The sequence below is a fragment of the Spermophilus citellus genome (genome assembly GCF_964194105.1).
Source record: "Spermophilus citellus genome assembly, chromosome: 3".
NCBI lineage: Eukaryota > Metazoa > Chordata > Mammalia > Rodentia > Sciuridae > Spermophilus > Spermophilus citellus.
The window spans coordinates 183,064,311-183,085,879 of record NC_138184.1 but is presented as its reverse complement, the minus strand read 5'-3'; the positions used below and the strand labels follow the sequence as shown (position 1 = coordinate 183,085,879).

Genomic DNA, 21,569 nt, shown 5'->3' with positions numbered 1-21,569 from the left:
GGGAAGCAACATTGTCTGTTGCACACATATTTTAATAGCAAATTACAGGCATTTGATTGAGCCACTCAAAATTCATAATCAAATTATCATGTCAGATATTTATGCATATCATGAAAGGTGCATCATATAAACTTTTAGAATTTAGTGTTTTAATTTCACGTTTGCAATTTGTTTGTTTGTTTAGATATGAACCATAATAGCCATTAGCCTTTTTGGTGAATAGACTCTGGACACATAATGCCCTCATATACTTAGTAAACTTCTGATCAGTTTGTTCCAGAAAATTGTAGCATTATCCTGCAAATTTTTTTCTATATAAAACTTTTACATTTGACTGAATGATTTGCATTTTTGTTCCACAAATTCCCCTCTCTCAACTTACTTATGCCACCTGAAACAACCACCTCAGTTGGAAATATAGAGGCCCCTAAACCTGTTCTTTAGGGTTTACTTGTCTTCTGGTGATGACCCAAACTTAGGGTCTCTGTATTCTCTTTATCTTGCTTAAGTTCATCTCTTTCTTCTAATACCTTCTCAAAGCAGCAAGTAAAATCCAACATATACTACTACTCTGATTCTGTAGGTAAGTCATTTGCCTTCAAATATGTTACAGTGTAAGTTCTACCAAATTTTTTGTCACTACATAAAAAAAAAATATGCTTCCAACTCTAACAGCTGCAATGTCTCTTTTCTTGCTGCACACCATCTAAATCAACAGCATATGTTTTACAGTTTTGTCACAATAAATAAAGTAGTGAAGCTAATAATATGACTCAAAAATCTCTAATAGCTCCACAAAATGAGTTGTATGTCAGTCCAAATAAGGTAGGTCAGTGGTCCCCACATACATGGCGATTCAAGAATCTGTGCTCTTTTCAGGCTGAGAGAATGCACTAGTTGTCATCATCTTTCCTCAGTGACCATACAGTTGCCTGATAGCACAGTTGCTTATTAAAATTATTTGCCAAGAATCAACACCATTTTCCATTTAATTTTTTTCTTCTTTATTTCTTGGGTTTTTTAACAGTTTTGCTGGATGTATTTTTAATTTTTTAAATCAAGATTAATACAGTGTGAATTCTTCAAAGACCTTCATTTTATTCAAATTGTGTTCCTAAGTTTTGCAAATTTTTTTTGCATGTGGCAATGATCTATTTATTTTCACTATTGACTACTATTAGACTGTATAAGCACACTGAGGCTTATTTATTATTTTCCTGTAAATAGAAGTTTGTGTTGTTCCTAGTTTTTTGTGATTATAACTATGCTGCTATGAATGGTTATATAAATCTCTAGGAACTTACTTTCCCAGTTAATAGGGAAAATGCCTGGATGAAAAGGAAAGTGTGCAGAAAAAATTACTAGATGAGCCAAAATGTATTAAAAGCAAACAAACAAACAAACAAACAAACAAAAATTTACTTTCCCATCAGGCGGTTACAGTGATGTGGATAATCTCAGCACCCTTGATATTGCAAAACTTTGAATTTTTTCAGCTGATTAGGTATGAAAATGGGTTGCTTTATAGTGAGCATTTGGATATCAATATTTGCTAAGGTCAAACATATTTTCACATATATGTAGATATTTTTATTTCCTACTCTGGATAATTCCTTTTCAAGATTTTACCCACATTTTGTCATTTCTTTTTATTTATTTTTCTTATTATATGTTGGTTACTATTAGCCAATTGTATGTGTTTAATGTTTTAGTTATTATATGTGCTATAAATGCCTTTTGCTAGTTTATATTTGTTTTTGCTGTCTATAGTGTCTCCTAACTTCAATACGGTGGAATTTCCATGAATTCTTTTTTTTTCCAATTTCTTAAAGAAAAAAAGTGAAAGATACATCAAACATATTAATGTTGCTCTCACACTTTGGTCTTTGGTTCATCAGGAAATGATTCCAATATATGGTATAATGTAGGGATCTAATTTTATTTTTCCACATATTAACCCTTTGATATAACACTATTATTGAATGGTTTTCTTTTCTTCATTAGTGTGCTGCAGTGCCAATAAATCTTTTTATATCTGAGATACTGTTTCCAGAACCTCTTTTCTGTTTCAGTTTTTTTATTTGTCTATTACAACTCCAGCATTATCCTGCATTCAATGTGGAGAAAACACTTTCAGTATTTCTAGTTGGCAGCAATTAAAGCAGAAAGATGCTTTTCATGCTCTGAAAAGAACAGGCAGAGCAGAAGACCTGGGACAGCACTAGGCTTAAAGTCACAATACAGTCAGTTCTATGAGGTCAGAACTGCAGCCAGCTTTAAACCACCCTTACTCACATTGACAGGGACCAGCCAATTGATGTGTGAAGTCAATCTGATACAAAAATTCACATCTACAGAGCCTGCCTGTCAGCCACAGTCACCTCATGAAGAAAGACTTCCATTCTTCTCTGTCTTCCAAATATCACTGAAACATGCCTCTTTGGCAGAATCTAAATCTCATATGTACTCTAGTGGTAAGCAATTCTCGGAAATGTCTTCAACTTCCATCTCCTGCACTACAGTGAGAAAGAGGGTGGAAAAAAGATGCAAGATAGCTGTAGGCAACATCCAACAGGGTCCACCTCATGCTGTAAGCATCCACACACAATCTTCTAACACAATCTATGTTAGGTCCAAGCGACTGCAACATTCTCCTGACTAAAACAAGACAACTAACACTCAGAATAAACTAAATAAATTTATCTTCTTGAAAATACAATAGCCCAAATACCATCATTCCCTATACCTATCTCTTCTAATTCAGTTACCTTCATGTCCTGGCACAAATACAAACTTAACCAACAACAGCATATATAAAGGAGTATGTGAGAAAAAGAAATGATGGAATTGATTAAATATGGAATTATGTATGTAACAAAACAAGGATAAAAATGCATAGCTGCTATTGTCCTAATTTCTCCAAATGGTCTTGTGGTTATAGTTGGTATTTCTAAACCCCCTCTTCCATTGTGGATTCCATTCTCATTTATTTTCAGTAAGTACCTCAGTTGGTCCATTGCACTTGTTATTGTGAAGCAATCACTATTCCTTAAGAATATGAGTTTTATTGATACTACCACTTATATTTGTTGTAATTCTTCATTAAATTCTATCACCGAATATAAAACTATTAGGAGAGGTTTCTTGGGTTTTATATATTATTCTCCAATCTGTATTACTTAACAGCATCCTATTTACTCTTTTTTTTTTTTGACCAATTCATTTTATTGTCTTTACTATTCCCACTTGCCTCCCTTAAATATTCTTTTCTTTAAATTTTTTTATTAGTTGCTCAAAACATTACAATTGATAATAATAATTAAAAAACAGCCTTTCTGCCCAGTTAAATAGCCAAGTCTTTGTCTGATGATTGAATAACATAAGCCCTAAACTGATAAGTCAATCATCTTCCATTTCAGTGGAATCATGACAATGACCATTGATGACAGCATCACTACCTTTGAAACTAAGCACTCTCAACTTTAAAATTCATTGCAGAAATAGAAAACAAAATCTTGCAGTGAAATTCTGGGAGTAATAATGAGAAGAACCACTCAAAACTTTTTAACAGTTACATGGAACATAGCATGGAGAAGCAGCATCAATTATTGCTTGTTTGGTTGGAATATACAATGTCTTTTGTAGGACTTCTACACCATTTTTAGCAGGGTTGTCTCTCAGTTGGCATGTAATTGAGTCTACAACCAGAACACCTTTCATAGATTGGTATCTTTCAAATAATAGTTACAGGAAACCAGCAAACCCCACATATTTGTATGCCCTGGTTCCCTTTTATTGCTGTAAAATAAAATTTCTTGGTCAAAGAAAGTCATGTGTTATGATAGTAAATGAGCAACTTAGAAAAATCATGAATGAAAATGCCAGCAAAAAATACTGTGTACAGGAAAGACAAATCTGTGTACAAAATAGAAGTTCATTGCACCAAAGTAGCATGCTGTTCTCCATGAGAAAAGAATCCAGTGTAATCAGTGTATTGCCAGTTAGCTGTCTGGCCCTACAACATAATACCAGAGGCTCTGCACTAGATTCTAGTATTGGCATTAAAGGTATTTAGCCATGAAATCCAGATCTGTCTCAGTGTAAGTGAAGTTCACTGAGCCTGTGCGTAACTTTTAGCACTGTCACCAAGATCACTTTGTTTATCAATCCACTGGGCAAGTATTGGGATGACTTGGGAGAGGGATTGATTGATATCTCCAACACAGGTTATCTTGTCTATATGGTAATCAGGATATTTCTTCATGGAAATTTCCATTAGTAGCCTATGATAAGGAACATGATGTTCTCATTTGCTGAGTCTATTCAGCAAGGTGTGTATACCTATTTGCTTTTTTTATCTTCTCTTCATAAATTTTCCAATCATGTTCTTTCTCCATCCTTAGCCACATAGGCGAATGATTAGCTGTTGTTTAAAAGTAAATATATGTCTATGCTTCTTCATTGCTCCTTCAAGGGAACAATCAGATATATTTCTCAAAAATTCTTTCTAAAGAGAGGATTTTTCTTAATCACTGACTTTGAAGGTTTCCCATTTGGGATTCTAATGCTTCGGTAATTCACTTCTGACTGGTATCAGTGTAAAATGGGTCCACCAAGCAATGACTACTTCAGTACACTGCATCTTACACTGCAATTTCTACTACTTGCAAGAGTTCAGGGAGGCAGGACACTCACACAGATTGAATGAATAAAAAAGCTTCATTCCTCACAAATAGGCAAGAAGGACGGTAGTAGCCTATGACTCATGGAAAGACAGCCCCACAAGACTCAGGAAAGCCACCTAGGGCAGATGTGCCCCACATCACAATACAGTTGGGGAGCCTCAGAAAGCTGTCTGTCTTGGGTTTACCTCCTAGGAATCACTAGATGAAAGCACTGTAGATCTCCTTTCCCAGGAAGGAAAAGAACACAGTGAGATTGTTCCGGCCAATTCCTCCTTATCTCAGGGTGTATTATTCCTGGCACATTCTATAGTTATTCTTGAAAACTGCAAGCAAGCAAGAAAGCAACTGGGTTGATTGTCCATGGCCACCCTGAAAACTGTCAGGGTATAGTGAAGAAGAATTTTTAAATTAGGGTCATTTTTTTCCTTCCCTCCATCACTTGTTATGAATAATACCTACCAGAAGTTAAAAAAAAATGTGTACTAAAATACAGGTGGCATGAAGCTTGGGACATATACTCTTTCACATGTGCTCTAGAATTTAATCATGCCCAATTTCAAGTCCACCTTTCTTTTGAGAATGTGATCTTGCTTCATACACTCAACTCTGTAGCTTGCTACATCAGAGATGTCCACTTCATTCCAGCCAGAATCAAGTAAAATAAGAGATATTTGAATACAATACTTCATTCAGTCTGCTAACTGAGTGGGTTACTAAGCTGCTAATGGGTGGGTAGTGTGTGCTCAGGGCAAAAGGATGATACATGTCCCAGGTGGAATGGAATGGGATGGTGAAATATTTCATCATGCCACTCAAAATGCTATGCAATTTAAAACTTACAAATTATCTGGTTCTTGGAGTTGTCCTTTTAATGTTCGTGGACTATGGTTGGCCACGCACATTTATCACTGTAGAAAGTAAAACTACAGATAAGGAGGACTAATATACATAAATGACAATATTAAATTATTTCAAAAGTGAAGAGTGTCCAACCAACTAAATTATATACTATTCCATCTTCTACCATAAGTAGTACTCTGTAACTTTCCTGCTTGTGTTAATGATATAGAATCATGTTTTTACAATATGGAAGTTACTTTACATGTTTAATTAAATTTTGGATTTAAGAGTGTACTTTTATCTCTAATTATGGGGTCATTGAAAAAAGGGTCAGTTTTCATTGATAAATGGTTATTATAAAGTTGAGTTATTTCTGGTAGTGGTTCTAATTCTGTCTCTAACTATTCCATGACATTCATTATCAATACTGCTAATTTCAACATATTTATTAGGATAGCTTAAAGTTACCTGTTCTTTGGTCAGAGGACAAGAGTCAGGCTCAAATCTTCTGTTGGCTCTGTATTTTGCTACAAGAGTGACCTTGAGCAATTAAGTCAGTCTTCACCTCTGAAGTCCTCACATTGCTCATCTGTAAGATGGTGCCATTGAACTTGGTTTTCCTTCTTAAAAATTTTTAAATAAAGAATCAAATGAGTTGGTCTTGGTTGCACATGACTGTAATCCCACAGTGACTAAGGAGGCTGAGGCAAGAGGATCCTGAGTTCAAAGCCAGCCTTGGCAACTTAGTGAGGCTCTAAGCAACTCAGTGAGAACCTGTGTCCAAACAAAAATACAAAAAGACTAGGAATTGGTTCAGTGGTCAAGTGCCCCTGGGGTTCAATCCCTGGTACCAAAAAAAATTTTTTTGAGGTAAATTAGTGAGATTGTCTCAAAATACACAATATATAAAGAATTACAGCACAACTTTCATTTCTCTGGTTGTATGTGATGTAACATCACACCATATGAGCAGTAATACATGTACCTAGGATAATTATGTCCATCTCATTCCACCATCTTTGTTGCCCCCATGCACCCTCCTGCCCCTCCCTCCCCTTTGCCCCATCAAAGCTCTTTCATTTTTCCCATGACCCTCCCATTATGCAACAGCATCCACTTTTCAGAGAGAACATTCAGCCTTTGTTTTGGGGGGATTGTCTTACTTTGCTTAGCATGGTATTCTCCAACTCCATCCATTTACCTGCAAATGCCGTGATTTTATTCTCCTTTAATGCTGAGTTATATCCCATTGTGTATATATGCCACAATATGTATGTATGTATGTATGTATGTATGTGTGTGTGTGTGCATATATATAAAAACCCAAGGCCTCACAAGTGCTAGACAATGGCTTTACCACTGAGCCACAATCCCAACCACAGTTTCTTTATCCATTCATCTATTGAAGGGCATCTAGGTTGTTTCTACAGTTTAGCTGTTGTGAACCAAGATGCTATAAACATTGATATGGCTGTATTACTATAGTATGCTGATTTTAAATCCTTTGGGTATATACCGAGGAGTCGGATAGCTGGGTCAAATAGTGGTTCCATTCCAAGTTTTCTAAGGAATATCCATACTGCTTTCCAGATTGGTTGCCTCAACTTGTAGTCCCACCAGCAATGTATGAGTGTGCTTTCCCCCCCACACACACACACATCCTTGCCAACATTTATTGTTGTCTGTATTCTTAGTAACTGTTATTCCGACTGGCATGAGATGAAATCTTAGAGTAGTTTTGATTTGCATTTCTCTAATTACTAGAGATTCTGCTGTCACATATACCTAATTAAAATAAATTAATTAATTTTAAAAAATAAAATAAAAAGGGCTGGGAATGTGGCTCAGTGGTTAAGCACCCCTGGATTCAACCCCTGGTACCAAAATAATAATAATAATAAATTATTATTATTGCTGAAAAAAATATAAAGAGCTGGGGATGTAGCTCAGCTCAGTGGTAAAGCACCTCTGGGGTCCATCCCCAATACAAAAAAATTTCAAATGGTATCATACACATGCAAAGTTCATAAAACAGCATATTAACATCATATTATCATTAAATTTGTTTTGTTTGAGGGCTGGGATGGAACCCAGATCCTACTTGCACATCCCAGACAAGTTCTTTACCACTAAGCCATATACCCAGCCCTCATTAAATGTATTAAAATGTTTTCCTTCCCAGATCTACTTGGTTTTATACCCTCCCATCAACAGCTGTAATCATATCAATGATCTGGTAAAAGTTCAGCAAGACTTAATCACCTGCTATATGGTGAATACTGCTCCAAACTTTGATCAGTCATCTGTCAAGATAGACAAGGTCAAAAATGAAGATTTAAAGCACACATTAAAAGTGGTTTACTTTTTCACAGGTACATACATCCCAGCCATCTAGTCACCTGTCTTGTCACAGATCTTCTGAGGAGAACAATCCTCATGGTGCTTTCAGCATCTGCTTCTTGTGGCAAGTAAACTAGAGGAAACCTGCTAAACTTTTAGTGCCTGCAATAGTGGATTAATGAGCATCAGAGATACTTTCCTACTATAAAAAATGATAAAATGAAGCAAAATATATGAAGCAACTCTTTGAACAACAGACTGTGCAGAATTGTCATAAAAATTTAGAATCTGTGGCTGGGGATGTGGCTTAAGCAGTAGCGCACTCACCTGGCATATCTCTCTCTCTCTCTCTCTCTCTCTCTCTCTCTCTCTCTCTCTCTCTCTCTTTAAAAAAAATAGAATCTGTGACATCTAACATAAAATAAAAAATTAATAAACATGCAAGGAAGAAAGAAAATGTGGCACACAATTTGGAGAAAAAAATAAGTAACACCAACAGATCCCAAGATGACAAAGATGTTAGAATTAACAATCAAGGACTTTAAAAAACTATGATAAAATCTTCAATAATTCCAAAGAAGACATGAAACATAATAAGTAAATAGATGGAGAATCCTTACAAGAAATAGGAAATGATTAAAAATAATAAATAGATATTATAGAGCTGAAAAAATATCTTTGAAATAAAATTTCACCACATGAGTTTGATAGACTATTTGACATTGCAAAGAAAAAATTCAGTGAACTTGTAAGATGGGTCAATTGAAATAAAAATTGATATTCTAACCATGCTTGAATAAACCACAAATTAGTACCCAGATAAATAGGTCAGATGAAGGGGCCAACTGATCCTATCTAAATCTTTCTCAGGAACCAGGACCTCTAAATCAAGATTCTTATCTGGGTCCTGCTGACATCTTGGGACATTTGCCTTTGCCATGAGGTACTGTCCTATGCATTTTAGGAATTTAGCAGTATGCCTTGTCTCTTTTCAATAAATTACAGTTGCATCCCCTTTACAGTGTGACAACCAAAAATCTGTAGTCCTTGCTAAATGTCCCCTGAGAGGAAGAGCACCCTTAATTGAAAACCACTAGTCTAAGTGAGTAAAGAGAAAAACTAACCTGAAGATCCTGTCATTATATAAACATTTGCCACTCTGCTCACACTTACAGAGTTTGTAATGACTTTTTTTTTTCATTTTGCCTTCTGTAATAAAAATTATATGAACATTAAAAGCAATACCATTCTTTGTTTGTTTTGAGGTCTTGTAGATTGAACACAGAGCTTCCTATATGCTGGGCAAACTTCTAGTCACTCAGCTGTACCCCCACCCTGGATCCTAGTCTTTATTGATCTTAAATGTCCTCCACAGGTGGTGTCATGGAAGGGGGTAAAACCATTAGCCAGTGGGATCCACTTGAAGGGAGTTGGGGGTACTAGGAGATATTAGGATCTGAACCTGATCCTCTCTTGCTTCCAGGCCCTGATGAAGTGAGCAGTTCTTCTCCATCTCATGCTCTCCACTATAATGTGCTGCTTAATCACAGACCCAAAAGTAGTGGGCTCAGTTGACCATGGACTGAAACCTTTGAAACCATGACCCAAAATAAACTCTTCTTACTTATAGGTTGTTTATTTTGTTATAGTGACAGAACACTAACTAACACACATAACTGACAATTAAGTAGGCACTTGCACTTCAAGTCAATAAATCATTGAATGATTACTGAGTTTTAGCTCTGATTTTCTGGATCACCTCCTGTCCATTCCAGACCTGGGACTCAAAGGGATTACACAAATGCTGAGACAGTTTCTCTTTTATGTGCAGAATTGCCTTTCAATAACCCCCACCTATATTTCTTCCATGTATATTCTAACCAATATAAATTTTTCTATTGCTGTATATTCTTAACTTTTGTTTCCTATCAATAGAGAAACAGATCTGTAGGTTCCCTTCCTTTGTAGTATTTACTGACAATTATTGAAAGACATAAAAAAACCCCATCTCCGTTCCTATTTCAAATCCTTCTACATACTTTATTTCACCTTAATTTTCAAACATGTCCACAAATGTTTAAAGTTCTACATTGTAATGTTAATAATCCTGCAATCAGATCAAAGAGGATAATGTAAAAAATGCAATTAATACTCATTGCAATAGCATTATGAATGTTCAGGGGAAAAAAATGTTTTGTGGCATAGAAACTCACCATAAGAGATCTTTAAAATTTTTTGTTATGTGAAATTTTAAATTTAAAAGTATTCAGTGTGGCTAATATATCTTTCTTTCCACCATCCAACTTCAATACTTACCAATTCATAGCCAATATTATGTCACCTGCTCAATATTCATTTTCCCTCTCCCATGTAACTTTTAAGCAAATCTAATACATATATCATTTCATCCTTAAATAATTGACTACATAACTCTGAAATCCTATTTTTAACAAAATTATGTTTTTTTTCATATCTGAAAAGTAAACATTCAATGTTTAAATTTCCAGTAGTCTCAGATACCATAGGTCACTTAAAATTTTTACAATTTAAACTTGAAATAACAATTATCATAATAAGAATTACCCCTTGGGCTGGGGATGTGGCTCAAGCGGTAGCGCGCTCGCCTGGCATGCATGCGGCCCAGGTTCGATCCTCAGCACCACATACCAACAAAGATGTTGTGTCTGCCGAGAACTAAAAAATAAATATTAAAAAAAAATTCTCTCTCTCACTCTCTCTCTCTCTCTCTCTCACTCTTTCTTTAAAAAAAAAAAAGAATTACCCTTGCAATAAGATTCACACATAGCAATCTGTTATTCTGTTTTAAAATATTCTTTGAACTAATAAGTTTTCTTTCTCTCCCTTTCTCTCTCTCTCTCTCTCTCTCTCTCTCTCTCTCTCTCTCTATCTCTATCTCTATCTCTATCTCCTTCTCCCTTTCCCTTATTTGTTGAACAAAATGGGTTGTTGAGTTGTTTATCCTGTAGAAATTCTCCCCAATTTTTTTGATTTTTTAAAAATGTAAGTGCATCTTAATTCAGAGCTCTGTGTTAACAAATATACCTTTAGAATGTTTCACTCACTACTTGTGATTGTGTCCCCTAAAAATTCATATGTTGAAGTCCTGACCTAGAATTTGATGGTCTTCGGAGCCTTTAGAGGTAAGCAGGATTACATGAGATCATGAGGATGGAGCACTGATCTGATTGGATTAGTGCACTTATGAGAAGAGATACATAGAGCTTGCTTTCTTTTTCCCACCCCACTCATACATCCAACAGACACAAAAAAAGTGCCGCAAGAAGGCAGTACTGTGTAAACCAGAAAGAGAGACTTCATCAGGTCAAGGTCATGCTATCACCCTGATCAGGAACTTTCAGCTTCCAGAACTGTAAGAAAATAAATTTCAGCTATTTAAGCCAAAAATCTGTCATGTTTTGTTATGGTTGCTCACTCTGACAAAGCCACATACTACAGATTTGGTTCACATTTAATTGATAAATTACATTTCTATTGCAGGTTATCAAAAGATATCACCTTCTTTGTTACTGTGACTAGAGGGCCATGAATTTGGGCTGAAATTCTAGATTTCTCCACACTAAAGACTTTAAGATCTGCATCAAGAAGAACAAACAGAGTTGAGTCAAGTTGGAGAGTTCTTTATCATTTTTTGATGGATTTCTAGCTCTAGATAGGAACTGATACTTGATCCTTTCTCTGCCCATTCCCACATTTTTATACCCATGAACAACATTTGTTTGACAGCGAAATTTTAACCCTGGAGATTTATATTGGCAGGATTTTCTTCTGTCTTTACTTAGTAACCTAAGCTCCTTAAGACCAATAACAACATGATTTAATGGGACACCAATAAAACAGCAGTCTTTTTTTTTTTTTTTTTTAAAGAGAGAGTGAAAGAGGAGAGAAAGAGAGAGAGAGAGAGAGAGAGAGAGAGAGAGAGAGAGAGAGAGAGAATTTTTTTAATATTTATTATTTTTTAGTTCTCGGCGGACACAACATCTTTGTTGGTATGTGGTGCTGAGGATCGAACCCGGGCCGCACGCATGCCAGGCGAGCGCGCTACCGCTTGAGCCACATCCCCAGCCCAAAACAGCAGTCTTGAACAGAAATTGCACTTGGTTCTTTGTGATAATTTTGTTCCTATTTTACTGTGTGATGAATTTTAACTTTTCCTCAAAGCTCATTATGGGTAACATGTCACAATACACACACACACAAAAAAAAATATAGCAACAAAGAGATATTTTTCTATTAAGGCCATTTAGATGTCCTCTTCTCTATTGCATGGGGTGAGCTTAGCCAGGCTGGTATGTAAACTGGAAATCAATCGATTTAAACCAAGAGCACACAAATGACCAGTGTGTTGATTAGTGTGTTGTTATTTGTTTGTACTTTGCCCTGGAGCTGGAATGACACACACATTAATCCTCAGAAGCAATGAATTCAAAATAACTTATCTTCTACTTATAAATGAAGTACAATTTTCAGTTTTTTAATGAAACTAATGGAAACATAACTTTTCATGAGAAAGTCATTGAGTTTCAGCAAAACATAGCAAAAGGGCAATGTTTAATTTGATTCAAAATTTCTTTTTTGCTTAGGAGCCAGCAACTTCATATTCTCACAGGTTGGGATTTAGTTGGTTTTAATTTTCATGCTCTTTAAAATATACTGAGTTTGGTGAAAGGGAGGGTGCAGGGGATTAGCAAGGATGGTGGAATGTGATGGACATCATTACACAAAGTACACGTATGAAGACTTGAATTGGGTGTCAACATACTTTATATATAAACAGAGATACAAAAAATTGTGGTATATATGTGTATCAAGAATTGTAATGCAAAAAACAACAACAACAATAAAGTGCATGTATAAAGACATAAATTGGCATGAACATACTTTACATACAGAAATATAAAAAATTGTGCCCTATATGTGTAACAAGAATTATAATGCTTTCCACTGTTGTCATGTATTTAAAAAAATAAATTAAAAAAATATGCTGTGGTGGGTAATAGAATAACTCGTGATCCTTTAATGTAAACTTCATGAATAACATAGATTAACCCAATGCACTGTTTACAAAGCTATGAGGAAAACATTTTTGGTTTGTCCTGATTTTGAAACTGAGATCATTGATATTTTATAATTGCATGTTTTGGATAAATACTTTTACAAAGATAAGACACTCATTGCAGTTATCTGCTAGTAAATTCTTTGTCACTAGTTCTAGCAAAATAATTTTCTGACATTAATAGCTCCCAGCAAAATAAGGAGTAAGTCTATTAAACAGGATGCACAGATTCTGGGAATTATGACTCCATTGCATCATGTAGATTAATTTCTTCCATGTTTGGAAAGAAACAAAGTTCCATAAGAAACTCACTAAGCTTCCAACCTCTCTAACACGTAATTGCTCTGATGAGACCCCTAAGACATGTTTTTATTTGCTACTAAAATTTGACAACTTAGTCCTAATCTTAAATAATAACTTGTTCTTAAACTAAAATTTGAGAAGTTTGAACAAATTGTAACTTTCATGAAGCGATTATTAGAAATCAGAGTTTGGATTTGGTTCTGTGTTAAAATAGGAATTAACTACTTACATTGTTAATTTCATTCTATAATATTCTAATTTCCCCAAACTGAACAAAATGTAAATCACCATTAGGATATTGCTGTTTATAAAATTGGTTCTCACAGCCCTAGGAGCTATCTTCTTCTACACTAAAAGTTAGCCCCAATGGAGGAAGTTGAAGATAAAGCATTTCTTTGAGTAGATAATAGGAATACTGTCCTCTCATTCTAACAAAACATATAAGAATTTGCTGCCTGATATCTGGCCAAAAGAAGAGGAACTAGGACAAAGACAAGTTGCCATTGCTACTTATACAGCACCTGCTTTATGAATAAGCATAAAAATCTATGCGACCTTTCACTTTCAGTCTGTGTATGTCTTTTTCCTATCAGATGACTCTCCTAATGATGCTGGGAAAACTGGAAATCTATATGCAACAAAATGAAAGTAAACCCCTATCTCTCACCATGCACAAAACTCAACTTAAAGTGGATCAGGGACCTATGAATTAAACCAGAAACCCTGCATCTAATAGAAGAAAAAGTAGGCCCTAATCTCCATTATGTTAGATTAGGCCCTTAACTTCCTTAAGAAGATTCCTATAGTGCAAGAATTAAAATCAAGGATCAATAAATGGGATGGATTCAAACTAAAAAGTTTCTTCTCAGCAAAATAAAAAAATCAATGAGGTGAACAGAGAGCCTATGTCTTGGGAGCAAGTTTTTACATCAGATAGAACACTAATATTTAGGGTATATAAAAAACTCAAAAAGCTAAACACCCCCCCAAAAAAAATAATAACCCAATCAATAATAAGTGGGCCAAGGACCTGAACATATACTTCTCAGCAGATGATATACAATCAATCAACAAATATGTGAAAAAAAATGTTCATTGTCTCTGGCAATTAGAGAAATGCAAGTCAAAACTATTCTAAGATTTCACCTCACTCCAGTTAGAATGACAGCTATTAAGAATACAAACAACAGTAAGTGTTGGCAAAGATGTGGTAGAAAAGGTCCACTCATATACTGGTGGTAGGACTGCAAACTGGTGCAGCCAATATAAAAAGCAGTATGGCAATTCCTTGGAAAACTTGGAATGGAACCACAATTCGACCCAGCTATCCCACTCCTCAGTCTACACTCAAAGTACTTAAAAACAGCATACTACAGGGACACCGCCACATCAATGTTTATAACAGCATAATTCACAATAGCTAAACTGTGGAACCAAACTAGTTGCCCTTCAGAGTAGATGAATGGATAAATAAAATGTGTTATTATTCACAATGGAATATTACTCAGCAATAAAAGAGAATAAAATCATGACATTTGCAGGTAAATGGAGTTGGGGAAGATAATGCTAAGTGAAGTTAGCCAATCCCCCAAAACCAAATGCCAAATGTTTTCTCTGATATAAGGATGTTGATTCATAGAGGGTTTGGGAGGGGGAGCATGGGAAGATTAGACAAACTTTAGATGGGGCAAAGAGGTGGGAGGGGAAGGGTGAAGGGAGGGGGCATGGGGGTAGAAATGAGGATGGAATGAGATGGACATGATTACCCTAAGAACATGTACGAAGACACGAATGGTGTAAATATACTTTGTATACAACCAGAAATATGAAAAATTGTGCTTTATATGTGTAATATGAATTGTAATGCACTCTGCTATAACAAATTAGAATAATTTTTTAAAAAATCAATGTTAAAAAATAAAATGCAGCAATTATTAAAAGCCAGCTTGGCTTTTAATTTGATGGAAATAAGGACCTTTCATATCTAAATGTAATTTTGAGACATGCTTATAAATAACAGCCTGAGACTTTCTCTCCTATTAGATAATTAAGGGAGGGAAACAAACTTAGTTTTAAATTGACAAGTTAATTTATATAGTTCAAATATTAAGAATCTGGGCATCAAATTTTAAAAGAAAAATTTGAGTATTTTCATGTCAATGTACCTTTTTTAAATGTTTTCTTTTTAACTAAAAGATGTTACTTTCTAAATACTTCTTCTATTCTTACATGAAATAAAATATATTAAATTTAAAAAAAAATCTATGCAAGCTCACAAAGACATGCACACACAGGCATACATATACACATAGGTTAGGAGTTGAGGGAAAAAATCACCTTTCAGTGTTTGCCAGAGTGGAGAGAATTTTAAGGACTTCTGTGGACTTACAGCTAAGTGTCCCACCTTATCAATTCTCCCCCCCACCATGAACTTAATCTCTAAACTCACACTCTCTTTCAGGAGATACTCCTTGATGTTTAGTAAGCTCTGAGAGCTGTGTCAAATCAGAGTTCACTAAGAATTCTTCTCCTGACAAGTAGTTCTTCTGAGTGCTTAGTTTTAGAGAATTTCCTCTGGCCTCCTCTATCTGATCACAACACTTCAGGCTGCTCCAACCTATGAGCCCACAGACAACAACTTCCTTTTGCCTACCTTCCGTGGGACTATTGAACTATCCCAAGTCAGACCTTACACCTAGCTATTCCATTTTACAAAAGAACCGGGTTTTTTTTTTTTTTTCGGGGGGGGGGGGGAGGTTAGCTTTTCTTTCCTTCTCTAGTTTTTTTTTTCTCTCCTACCCCTTGCTCATCTCTTTCTTCATTCTTCTTCTTACATTGTCACAGCCATATTCTTCTGTGAAAAACTTTTTTTTTCATTGTCAAAGCACATTGGCATGGATTAACAAACTCCACACAGAACTATTCCCTAACTGGGGGAATTTTTTTTTCTTTAATAAACATTTCTTAACAATGCTTATTTTGTTTTCCACCAATACAATCATGACACCTTGAATGTTCAGGGGAATTACATGCTGGGTTTTGAGAATAAGTTCAAATGCTTATTGGGAATAAGTTCAAGAACCAAAAGCCATTTTCTGCTATTTACCTTGAATTTATACATTGCAGATTATAATGATCCCTGATCTCATTCTTCTTACTCAGAGAAGTGCTTCCGAGATCCAACTTAGCCACCTGGAAAAGGTGGTTAACCTCTGAGGCAGTGCCTAAACTCCCTTTGCTGCTCTGGCATTTGTGAGGGAATGTTGGCCAGGGTTTGGGACAAGATAATCAAGTTGGCTGACTTTTAAGAGAGAAAAGGTACTTATGACGGGCGTGGGGATCCGAATTTATCCAACTATGGAATTCCCAAACTCTCCATCGCTTTCAGAAGTCAAATTGGACATGGACCTGGCCTCAAGAGAGGACAAAGTCCGGCTGTAAGGAGATCAGGAAAAGACAAATGTCGGGATTAGAGCTAGTGAATCCTGGGCTGGGACCTGTCACCATACACGCAGAACTTGCGCTCTGGGGCCAGCACTGGGCGTCAAAACATCGCTGTTCACCAGAATCTTGACGGTTCACCTCTCGCCAGTACTCTCCAGCTCCCCAAACCTTGTCTTCCCAATCCGGAAGGTGCAGGGGCCTGAAAGTGCAGGGGCCGAAAGCTGCTTGGACGTCCCCAAGGGACTGGCTCACCCCCACATCCTTGATCACCCAGTGGGGGGGTCTTTGTCACTTTCCAGCCTAGTAGGCCACTGTTGCCATCCAGAGCCGTCAATCCTTCCCGGCCTTGAAATGTGAGTCCGGATTGCCAAGGAAACTATTTCCGCGCCCTGGCACCGCCTTCTGCCCATCTCCCGCTTTTGGTCTGGCCTTTTGCCCCACGCGCCACCTTTCCCTGGGCACCTTATGACGCACAAAAGAGAGGCACTGCCGAGGGCCATCAAGGCACCGCTGCAACCCCACACCGCAATGGTCGGGAGGTCCTAGAGCTGGCAAAGCTGCCTGGAACCAAGCAAGAAAAGAAACTTCTTGGGCGCTCTGAAGCCGGCGCAGGATACGCGGTGAATTACCGCTGCCCAAAGCCCAGGCAGGAGCGCGTGAGCAGAGGGAGGGGCCCAAACACACCCACGGGGCTGACCTGGGCGACCCGGGGCTGGGAGGGGCGGCGGGGACCGCAGCGGCAAGGCGGGAACCCCCTATGCCCGCTCCTCTACGCTTCACTCCCAGGATGTGGCCCCACTGCAGCGGGCTACTGTGCTGGGCTGTGAGTTTGTCTGGCAGCTTCTACTGAGCAGCTAATAGTATAACAACCGGGCTTTGATAAATCTGAACTAATTACCCCTCTTAATTAAAGTCTTTAGCAGTTGTTTCACTGTTTTGGCAAGAAAACAGGAGAGACTTGCAGTTAGAAAACACCAGAGCCCGAGCTCACAGCGGAGCTGCTGATTAACACTTGAAGCGTTTCAAGGACCTGGCACCCGCCACAGTTTGGTTTTCATCCATGTTTCCTCCTTGAATGGGCGTATATTCATCTATAAACATATACACATGAAAAACATGGAGCTCTCTTCGCCAGCAGTGTACAAATCAGTATATGCTTCAGGAAGCAAACAATAGATACCTTTCAAAATGATATTATGGTGCTTTGGTGGAAATGTATGTGTCACACGACTCCTAGATATATTGTTCTCACTTTACTGTGCACTACCAGTGTCAGAAGACCCAAACCAAAGTCATGTTTCTGATAGAAAACTACACATTTTCTTTCTCTGAACTTTACTAAATTTCATAACCTTACCCAAAGCTGTAACCACATGCAGAGATGAATTGCATTTGGTGAATATTCAGATCTCAGCATTTGATAGTAATCAAAAGTTGAACTTTTTAAAAAGGAGGAGAGAGGGTCAGAACCAGAGATCTTTAGTTGAATAATACAAACAGACCCCTAAAGTTTGTTGATTAAATAATCATGTTCCAAGTATTTATTTCCAACAGTCAATGAATCAACTTTCACGTGCAAAAATCAAAACCGAAATTAAAATTCATTCATAATGAACCACCCTTATCTATTGTGTATGGGTGTGTGTGTACCTGTGTGCTCACGAATGCATAGTGCACCTTTTCAGGCACACACATGTGTGTGTGTGTAACATACACACAGTGTTGTTACTTCCAAGGAGGACATAGTGATAAACAATCAGCAGGCATCTTGAGACAGCCGAATTGACACAATGGAAATATATACAATAATAAAATTAAAATGGTGCAGCATTCCCGGGTAGATAATACAGATCTCAATAAATACAGCAGAAATTTGTTTAAAAACAAAACAAACACCATCTCTCCACCCAAGATGAAGTCTTTCCAAATTAAAAAGAAAATCATAAAACCCTCCAAATTTCTCATAATTGTTAGTGCCTATATAGAATATAATACACAAAACCATTTAGCAGGTGCATGCAAGAGGCGAAAGGCCAAGAAATGCAGAGGTTTCTGGTGCGCCTCAAAGTGTGGGGCCCAACATGCCCCGGGTTCTGCAGACGAGCTAGGACCTGGAGGTTGGCTCTAGTCTGCCTCTGCCCCTGCAGTAGGGGCCCCAGCTGGGGGTGAGAAGAAACTTGGCCTCAATCACTGGTGGCCCTGGTGGAGCCCAGGCTGCAGAGGCCCTGGGGGCGGCAGAGGAGGCTGCAGAGGTGGCAGAGTGGTAGGGGGCTGCTGCTGTAGCGGAGGCGGCGCGTCGCTGCCTGGCTCCCCAGCCGGCGTGCGGGCCAACCCCAGACTGCTGTCGTGCAACTTGCGGACGTGCTTCTTGAGGTCAAAGTTCCTGCAAAAGCCCTTGCCACACGTGGGACAGGTGAAAGGCTTCTTATCGTTGTGGGTGTGCATATGGAAGGTGAGGTTGTAAACCTGGTGGAAAGCCTTGTTACAGATATTGCACTTGAACTGCTTCTCCCCGCTGTGGGTCAACTTGTGGTTTTTGTAATTCCCTGAAACAGACAAATGACAGGGAGGTGATTCTGAAAGGAGCTTGAAATGCAGAGGAGGGAGAAGACACATCGAAGATTAGCGAGCAAGCTCCACAGAGCTGCCTGGGCTGTAACCGCCAGTTCATGGCACTGGATTCCCTCAGTTTATTTTTAAACATCAACCAGGAGGGCCTTTCCTCTTCATTCTAATATACACTCATTAATTCAGTTATATAAAGCGAGAACCAGCGGTTCATATATCCCCTTGGTATATGAACCATGTCTTTCTCTAACACTAATCAGACTCGGGGGTAGGGTCTTAGAATTGGCAACCTACACCTCACATAACTATTTGCACTTTAAATATCGTTTTCTAAAATATCCCAAAAGATTAAGTATGGCTTTGGCTAGAAGAGCCAAGAGAGACAACATCTCCTGGGTTCAATACCTTTTTGATGAAATCCTTTGCCACAGAATTCACACACAAACGGTTTGTAGCCTGCGTGTATTCGCGTATGTGTGTTTAGAGTGGAACTTCTATTAAATGCTTTACCACACTGGTTGCATTTGTGAGGTTTTTCCTAGGCAGGAGGGAGGAAAAACAGAGGAATTAAGGTGTTTTGTTATTATCATGTGCAGTCCTGCAAGCAAAACAGTGATGCTCTAACACTTTTAAGCATAACAAAGGCAAATGATATGTTGCAACTCCCCAGATAGCACGTTTAAACACATCTTATGCTAAAGAATAAGGTTTTATCGGTCATTTCAGCGTTCCTAAGTATACCAGGTGAATCTGAGACAGATGAACACACCTGCGTGTGAATGATCTTGTGCCTGCACAAGGTGCTGGCTTGTCGGAAGCCCTTTCCACACACTTTGCATACGAAGGGTCTGGCTCCTGTGTGCACCGGCATGTGACGGGTTAAGTTGTAGTGCGCGTTAAAGACCTTAAAATTAAAGACACGTAGAACAGGTTAGCCAAACAAGCACACTGAAATTAAGCACTCTGAAACTAGGGAGGAGGAGGGGAGGAAGTATAACAAGTGTATACAAATAATTATCCCCCCAAAAAATAAGGAAGGAAGGGAAAGGAGAGAGAGAGAGAGAGAGAGAGAGAGAGAGAGAGAGAGAGAGAGAGACTTCTTCAGAGTACTTGCCTTTCCGCACACTTCGCAAGTGAAAACTTTGGGCTTGGCATTAGGAGATCCTCGGCTGAAATCCGAGGTTTTGAACGCAATTTTTTCTGACAGAAGCTGGGCGCTTTCTTTCATGTAATGCTGCAACTGAGCCTGAGACAGGTCCTTGAAAGCTACTCCGGAAGGATACTTCTCCACCGCCGGGACCACCAGTTTATTCCTTTCGGCTAAATATGTTTTTGGCTGCGGGTGCAAAGGGGAACTGAGAAAGTAGGAGGCCACCGGGTGGATGTTCACGCCGGCTGCCGGGTGGCACGGGCCATCACCTCTGTTCAGGTAGCACAGGGCGCCCATGGCGTGGAAGGAAGAGTGGTTGACCACACGCGGCCTTACCAGCTTGTACTGCTGCAGCGGCAGTGCATCACGGGCCAAGTCGCCCTTCAGACTCAGAGCGCAGTTGAGCAGGTCGCTGCAGCTGAACGCTGGCGCGGAGGGCGCTACCGCGGGCGCCGCCGGGGCCTCCAGACTCGCCTTCCTAGGCTCTGAGCCGGTCACTCCTGCCTTGGAGCTCGTGTCGTATGCCACAGGCACAAAGGGGATCATGCAGGGAATCGACGAGTTGAGATGCAGAGAGTGCTTGGGGTCCCCTTTGGGCACGGTTCCCTGCAGGAAGTGAGGGACAGGCAGGGCCTTGGGCTCTGGGGTGCGCGCCATAATTCGTTCGATGGAGAAAGCCAAGGGTTTGGATGTGCTCATCACGTTGCCCCGAGCTGAAGCAGTCGCTAACATTTTGGTGGTCGCGTTGTGGCAGCTACTGTCCATGTCTGAGTCGCCAGCGTCCGTCAGCTGGGGCTGGGCTGCGCGGTCGTTGCCTTGTTCCCTGCTTGTCACAGACCTGCGGAGAGGAGGACGGGCACCATCACCACCAGCAGCCTCCTCCTCCTCCTCCCCAGCATCACCAGCCGAACCTGCCTGCCCAGCCCAATGGACTCCTGCCAGCCCATCGCAGAGTTCTTGGCGCACCAATGACTCGGGGACAATCACTACTTATTTCTATCAATAGAAAGTGTTGTGTCAATAACGCAGCCAAGATCTCGCCAATCGTTAACTTCCAAGAGGAGAAGGTAAACTAGATAATTGCTCAATTCGCTTCCAACAGTCAACAGGAAAACTTTTTTTTTTTCCTCTGCAGTCAGTGACT

At 38.7% G+C, this 21,569-nt stretch overlaps 1 protein-coding gene across 2 annotated transcripts; it reads right to left on the bottom strand.

Moving 5' to 3' along the window:
* Positions 1 to 18,894: 18,894 nt before the first annotated feature.
* On the bottom strand, positions 18,895 to 21,256 carry FEZF1 (FEZ family zinc finger 1; the record flags this gene model as incomplete). 2 transcript variants are annotated; one of them, XM_081288253.1, is made up of 5 exons in its annotated part: positions 18,895 to 19,253; positions 19,681 to 19,813; positions 20,045 to 20,179; positions 20,390 to 20,611; positions 20,762 to 21,190. In XM_081288253.1, the coding sequence occupies 5 exons, from the start codon at positions 21,188 to 21,190 to the stop codon at positions 18,895 to 18,897; spliced, it is 1,278 nt and encodes a 425-aa protein (XP_081144379.1). The 2 variants fall into 2 exon arrangements, with proteins under 2 accessions (XP_081144379.1, XP_081144380.1); XM_081288254.1 differs by having other exon boundaries at positions 20,390 to 21,256.
* Positions 21,257 to 21,569: the final 313 nt, after the last annotated feature.